The 7,838-nt window shown below is 39.1% G+C and overlaps 1 protein-coding gene across 1 annotated transcript; it reads left to right on the top strand.

Annotated features, from left to right (window-relative positions):
* The first annotated feature begins 6,191 nt into the window (after window positions 1-6,191).
* LOC145140424 (uncharacterized) lies at window positions 6,192-6,752 on the top strand. The gene has a single exon (XM_079073921.1). The coding sequence runs from the start codon at window positions 6,192-6,194 to the stop codon at window positions 6,750-6,752; it is 561 nt and encodes a 186-aa protein (XP_078930047.1).
* The last annotated feature ends 1,086 nt before the right edge of the window (window positions 6,753-7,838 follow it).

Below are 7,838 nucleotides of genomic sequence, written 5' to 3'. Positions count from 1 at the left end.
CCGAAAACATGAAGAAACAAGATAGTTGGCTTCCGACCGTTCATGGATTCATATGGTGTTTTGTTGAGGCGTCGATTAATGATGCTTCTATTTTAAGTAAAGCATGCAGTAGATACAGCTTCAGCCCAAAGATAGATTGGCAGATTTCGAAAATTAAGCATGGATCGAGCAGCTTGAACAAGTGTTATGTTTCTTCGTTCAACTACACCGTTCTGTTGAGGAGTGTACGGAGCAGAAAAATTGTGGTCGATGCCCTTCTCGGTAAAGAAGTTTTCAATGGTGGAGTTAGTGAATTCCGAACCATTGTCACTTCGGATTCTCCTTACTGGGAGTTTGATGAGAACTTCTATTCCATTGATGAAATTGATGAGCTTAGAGGCCGGTTCTAATTTCAGCCTTAGGAAGAAGACCCAAGTGAACCTTGTAAAGTAATCCACAATCTCAAGAATGTACTCTTTATGATGCATACTTTCTATTGTTGATGGTCCACACAAATCAATGTGTAGAAGTTCTAATGGTTCGAGATTGATTTTTCAATGATGATGGGATGACCCTTCTTTGACTGCTTGCCACACTCACATGCAGCACATAGATGGTCGTTTGTTTAATTTAAGAAGAGGCAAACCTCTAACCATTTCACCCGAAACAAGATCATTCATATATCTGAAGTTCAAGTGAGCAAGCCTCCTATTCCATAACCAACTGACGTCAGGAACAACTATTAAGAGTAAGCAGAGTTGGGGCTTCCCAATGATCATGTTGATGTCAAGAGGATACATGTTCTTGTTGCGATTTGACTTGATCAAGCATTCCTTTCGATCTTCGGACATGATGTAGCTATGTTTCTTGTAGAATTCAACTCTACGATTTGCATCAGTTTGTTGAGCCACACTTATCAAATTATGCTTCAAGTCAGCTACATATGCCACATTTGAAATGGAGAAGTTTCCATTGGTAAGGATGCCATAACCTCAGATCTGAGAATTGGAGTTGTTGCCATACGTCACATAGCCAGCATTTGGTGCAAGCTTGAGATCTCGCAGAAAGTCCTTCTACCCCGTCATGTGCATGGAGCAAACACTATCAATATACCATATTGTCTCCTGCTCCAAAGCACAGAGTGCCAGCAAAATTATTGAGTGGTGGAGTTTTTAGGCTCCATGTTAGGTTTTGGGACAAAGGTTCGAGCCTTAAGCTTCGGAAGTGACTTTTGAGGAACAGTTGGTTTAGAGGGTTTGTTCTGAGATTCCTTAGGAAACAAACAGAATGACCTGGTTCTTTGATTTTGAAAGTCGAGGTATAAAAATTGTGCCATCGGATTTTGCAATGAAAATAGATTAAACAGTCCGATGAGAGGTGTTTCGTAAAGATGTGGTGCTTACTCTTGACTTTTCTTGAGTGGGATTAACCAATTTCTTTTGTTCTACAGGACTTGGAGGATTTGAAGGTCTCTTAAGGATCTTAGTGGGTGTGAAGGAGTTTTGACTATAGGTTGATGAAGGAGAATTCTGAGATACACTCTTTTTGGAGTTGTCAATGAATCTTGAATTTTGTCTAGTCTTAACTTCCTTTTTGTGTGCATTCCGAGCCTCCACTTTATGATCTACAATATCCTTCCTATTTAACATTGCCTTTCTTTTGGAATGAGATGAAGATTTGGAAGTCTGTCCTACTGAGGGATTGTTAAACGTAGGCTCTAGATTGGTTTTTGAAATCACTTGAGGTTCAGAGTCACAAGAGATTGACTCATCAGCATCACTATCTAAGGATTCCCAAACACACTCTGAAGTTTCAGATTCAGTTGATTCCGAAAGGATTTCCTCAACACCACATTTATTAGGAGGGTTGTGGTTCGGATTTTGAACAACAGACTTTGGAGTGCTAGAGTTAAGTTCAGAGTTGCGATTCAGGTCCAGGTTTATCAGAGGCGGAAATTACATGGAATCGGGACTCTTGACAAATATGGGCTTAAACTCAGGAATCAAGAATGCAAAATGGTCAGAAGTCTCATGAATGGGTGACAAGGTAGAAACAGGTGTATCCGAATGTGTAATGTTCGGAACATCTCCCATAAAAGTCAGATTTTGTAACTCCTTTAAGGGATGAGCAACTGGTTTCGGAAACTCGCTTCCGAGACCAGGAGCTTTTGACCAAGGATGACGAAAATTCTGATTCATCCGTTCATTTGCTTCAAGAATGTCTATGGCATGGTGCATGGCATCATTTTAGCATTAAGACATTTGTTATCAGAAATTAAAATATTTATTTAAGAATAAGTGATTTCACATTTGTCTTTAAGAATTATACATTCATCTTTTGACATTACAAGCTCATGTTCTAAAGAATCAATTTTTAACTTCTTATCCTCGAAACGTAACCTAAGACGACTCAATTCACTGTCCTTCTTCTCACTGGCTTCTATGGCTGACTCATAGGCTTTGTAAATGATGGTCATATCTGATTGGATCTGGGTTAGATATGGTTCACAAAGAGACAAATCAAAATTATTATCAGTAATCATAGATTTTACCTGCTAAACGATGCTTCGGCCGGGTGGATCGTTGGTAGCCATGTAGTAGTAGTTAGGCTCAGCATCTTCATCATCTCCTTCGGACCCAGACGACCAATAGCCTTCATCACATTCAATTTCTTGTCGCGCCATAAGACACATGTTTCTGCCAGTGATTACATCATCATCATCTCCAGACGACCAATACGCTTCCACATCCCTTGACACAGTTGTAACAAAAGCCTTTTAACTTTCAGCTAATCCTTGAGCACGACGTGCATAGTAAGGAGAGTCCTTGATCATCCGTTTTTGTGGGACTTCGGTTAAGCCATCCACGACAAAGTGGTTTCCATGTCCGCGCTTGTGACACACAATCTTGGGTTTCTCGGATTTCGGAAGTTGTGGAGGTTCCGAAGTATGATTCTGAGTCGGAAGATTTGGCTTGTAGACAGGAGGGTTTTCAGAAGGTTTGCTGAATGGTTGATGACTGCTTTAGTGGGGAACTTGAAAGAGGTTATTTTGGTAAGAATTTTGGAATCGATTATTGTGAGGCTTGTTGAAGGGACGATTGTATCTCATGGAGAGTAGGGCAAACTCTTGTTGAAAGCGTAGTTCGGAGTCCATTTCATCAGTGTTAAGGTCACCAATAGATTGAAAGTTTGAGTTGGTGAGAGTAGGAACGTTAGGAGGTGAGGGTTGAACATGAGGAATGTATGGAACAACAACAGTAAGAGGGTCTTAAACAATTGGGTTTGAGGTTTGTGGATTAAAGGAACTGACTAAGGCAAGAGGACCTCCAGTGAGTTCACGTAGAGTATGAGCAATTTTTGACTCATGACCTTGAAGCTCATTAAAAATTTGATAGAGCTTGAGCTTTTTCAGAGATCCATTGCTCTGAAGACATGTTTCACATTTCCCCATCCCTTTCCTAGACTGTTAATGAACTTGAGATTATACTCAAGTGGGGTTCGGACTATCCGTTGAGCTTTCATGTTGTTGACAACGAATTGGTATCTGTTTGAGGCCGAGGCAACAGATTCACCAGGTGTCGTAGTGAAAGTGTCGAACTCATTGACAACCGAAGTCAAGCGCTTATCCTTCATGTCCTCTGACCCTTCAAATAAATCTTGAAGTGTGTCCCAAATATCTTTTGCGGATTTACATAATTTGATGTGCTCAAAGAGAGATGGTGGAACACCAAACACCATTTCCGAAAAGGTCATCCGTAGTGAGAGGTGTTTGACGTTGTTGATCCTGACCCAAGAGAGTTGCAACAGCATATCTGACCACGGTTCGAACTGGAACATGAGGACCTTCTTTAACGGATCTCCAGATAGATTCACCTTTCTCTTTTCCAAGTAAAAATCTTTCCATTCTAACTTTGCAATGATCATATTCTTCAACAACTAGCAGTGGGGCACGTGTAGGGCAACCCACGCTATTTTCTATTTGCATTGAGTACATTTGTTGAGTATTAGAAGCAGCCATTGAAGTTAAGATATCTTGAGCAAAAGTGGTATATAGAAGAACTTTTATCCTTAACACAGAAATGATTGAAATACCAAGGTAATTTCAAATCAACTATAATCTGATCTTATGGATTAAAATGACAACCACTCAAGCTCTGATACTAATTGTGAGAACAAGGATGATCTTATGCGTAGGGACAAGGTTTATAAACTCAAACCTTGAATGAATGCTTAAGATCAGTGTCTGCTTACTAAGAAGTGTTTCTGTCAAGTCTGGTAAGCCCAGTCAATTTTGAGTTAATGCATTCAACAAAGTGTTCAAGACATAAATGAAGAGAGAACTTAATGATCAAGGTAAAGATAATAAATGAAGAACAAGAAGAATGTTTGAGAGAATAACTTGAAAGGTGAAGTAACTAGAATATTGCTATATTTGAGTGAATGATCCGTCTATTTATTAAACATTGAAAGCTCCTATAAATAGGAGAACAAGATACATGGTACTGACTGATTACATACATAGGACTGGATAAAAGAGTTACTTCTGACACTCTGAATCCGTTTTTGACAAAAGAGACTAAATCCTATGACAAGTTAAACCAAGCTAAGAGAAAATATAATAAATGCACAAAGACAAAACATTAATTCAGACAAGTTAACATTCCGGACATAACATCCATTCCGGAATGCCTTCATATGGTTCAGAACATAAGCATCGATCTTCTTTTCCGGACATCTTCACTTTCGGAGCAAGGCTTCAAGTCCTTACACCAACTTATTCATTTCGTAACTCTGACTGACTTCGGATCTTCAAATGTGATTGAGATTTCTAGAGGTTCACTTTCAGGTTCCAACAATATCCACCAAAACGAGATGGAAGGGCAGCAGGTTTAATTCCCGTGTTCTCTTTCAAACATGAGCTCAATTTCCAAGTTTGGCCCTCTTCTAGAGAACCATTTTCAACTTAAGTCCAATATTTACCAAACATCCCTTGCCTTATGAAATTCTTTACAAAACCACCCCGGAAATTACACTTTAACCCCCAAAATCTATAATTATAACATTTAACTCCCCGAAACCAACACCCTACTAAATTATTATGGATTTAGGGTTTCAATAAAATACAATTTAGATCTCGGGGTTTAGGGTTTATTATTTAATTTCAAACGGAATATTATAATTCTCCCCCACTTAAACTAGATTTCGTCCTCGAAATCCTTCCTTACCATTCCCGACACGCCAAACAACTTGAGAAACACAGCCACAACCCCAAGCATACCCCAGCCATCCCAATGCAACTGAAATCAATCCTCGCAGGGCTCTACAACTGTTGAATCATATAAGTGACCCTCTTGAACTTAGTCTACCGCAGCTCTCCTAGATCCGCAGTTAACTCGATTCAGCAACTCCATCTGAAGTCTTCATCATCCGCAGTTCACTATCCAGTTTTCTAGTTTATCTCTTTATCTGCTTTATTAGAAAACTCTCTTTTGTCCAGTATGGCTTGCATGGCTACACATAGATAGTTGAACTAATGTAATATTCGAGTCTCTATATATAAGAGCTCAATCCTTATTATTCAATATATCACTAATAACACTTCGCATCTTGAATCTCATCACTTGTGTTATTACTCTCATCTCCTTCTTACTCCCAAAGTTCATATAAATATAACTGATTATTATCTCCTTTCAGAGCAAATCATTCTTGACTTAATCACTAAGGTTGATCTCACTTACTAACTTGGTCTGAATGCATTCCTTGCTAAGAATCAACTTATGTGTATACTTGATATAATACATGCTGTTGTTTGTATTTCCATACATTTCCGCACCTAACTTTCTAATTATCTAACTCTAACTTATTATTATTATTATTATTATTATTGTTGAGCTTTTAGATCCTTGAGATAAACTATTCCACAACTATACTTGTTTTAACGTTTGTTCAAGTGTGGCCCAAGTTTGTCTCTACAATTGGTATCAAAGCCAAAGTGGTTGCCTTTTGAAGCAAAACTCTGTGTTTCAATAAGCCTTCTATACCACTAAAGCTCATTTCTTCAAAAAAAACAAACAAAAAAAACAACAAAAAAAAACTTTTCAAAACAAGGAAATATGGCACATGCATTATCTCTTAATGTATCAAACAGTGTTGGTGGTTCGAATAGAACACCAATACTAGTGCAAAATGAATATCATCATTGGTCTTAAAGAATGGAAAGATATTTGAGGAGACTCGGAAGAAACATATGGAGATCTGTTGAAGAAGGGCCTCATGTCCATGTTCTAACTCCAGTACAAACCGATGGAGCCACAACCAGACTTGGAGGAGGTCAACCAGCGATGAATCGTCCCACCAATAACGATCTTGACAAAATTGAAAATGACGTTATTGGCTTTTATGAGATCTCGTGTGGAGTTGCGCCTGACAACTTCGACATAATCATAAATTGCAAATCCGCAAAGGAGATCCGGGATGTTCTTAAAACCTTGTATGAAGGAACTGAACAAGCTCAAGACAAAAAGATTACTACTGCACTCAATGAGTTTAATAACTTTAAAGCTCATACGCGTGAAAGTTTGGAAGATTCCTTTAAGGGATTCAATCTGATAGTCACAAAGCTATCCAATGCTGGCACGGTCCGAAGCAACCATGAAACAAATCTTCAGTTTCAAAATGGCTTAGGAAGACACTGGACAACTGCCAAAATGATTGTTCAAGGGGATAGAAAAATTCATTCTCTATCTCTTTATAAGCTCTATGGTGAACTGTAAGCTCAAGAGTCTACGGTACTCAAAGACTGTGCAGACTTCGGTGGTCCACTTGCTCTCATAACACAATCTTCTCATCCTCAATCATACTCCACCGCATATGACAACCCTCGGCAGTCATATGAGGCATACTCAGAGTATGACGATGAAGAAGAATTTCAGAATGCAATTGCTCTTGTCAGTCAACAATTCAACCGATTACCACGTTCATTTCGAAAGAATCAACAATATAACAAGCCAACCCAAGGAGGCACCGCAGTCCATCCAAACCACTGACTCCGGTACTCCCTCAGAAGATAAAAGTGATATTGTGATATATCACAAGTGCAACAAAGAGAATCAGTTTGCCAAAGACTGCATGGCAAATGTGGTAAAAGATAGAGCATTCTATCTCATAATGGCTCAAGAAATGGAGGAAAAAGAAAAAGGAAGAGCGTAGGTTGCTCAAGTGAAAAGAGACCATCAAGTTTGGTCATCCGGAGATGAAGACGAAGCCACCAGCAACATCATAGGAAAATGCAAGATCTGCATGCTGGCAACTGCGGATGACGATGGGTCTTCAAAGATGGAAAAGAACTACTGCTACATGGCAAAGGATGGAACACTCAGCATTTTCGAATAGGTAAAACTCATGATCCGCACTCTAAATTATAGCATGCATGATTGTCAGCCCTTCATAGACAACCTTAATGACACATGTGATGACGTCCTTACAGACTATAACAAAGCATTAGATGAGAAGAACATTGTGTCCCAGGAGATGTTTCACATAAGAGGACGTTTGGACAACAAAAGACTCAATATGGCTATCTTAGAAAAGGACTTAATATTTGAGAAAGATGTAAGAATGTTGAGTGAAACACAGTTAGAAATAGCTTTGAACCAGAGAGATTTAGCTCAGAGTAAAAGTGTACGCTTAAATCTTTTAATAAAAGAACTTTTTAATGAAAGTGAAGCCATCGAGAATCTTGTTAACAATGGGACTACTGACAATACTTATAATTGGGGTTGGTCCAATGGGTACTCTACCGCAACGGACTCATCACCCCGGTTCAACAAGGACCGTCCCTACGTCCCTCCGGACCGTGA

The sequence above is a fragment of the Lactuca virosa genome, chromosome 9, assembly GCF_052849685.1.
Source record: "Lactuca virosa cultivar CGN04683 chromosome 9, Lactuca_virosa_CGN04683_v6, whole genome shotgun sequence".
NCBI lineage: Eukaryota > Viridiplantae > Streptophyta > Magnoliopsida > Asterales > Asteraceae > Lactuca > Lactuca virosa.
Note: the sequence above shows the minus strand (reverse complement) of the source record. Positions and strands in the feature narration are given on the sequence as shown.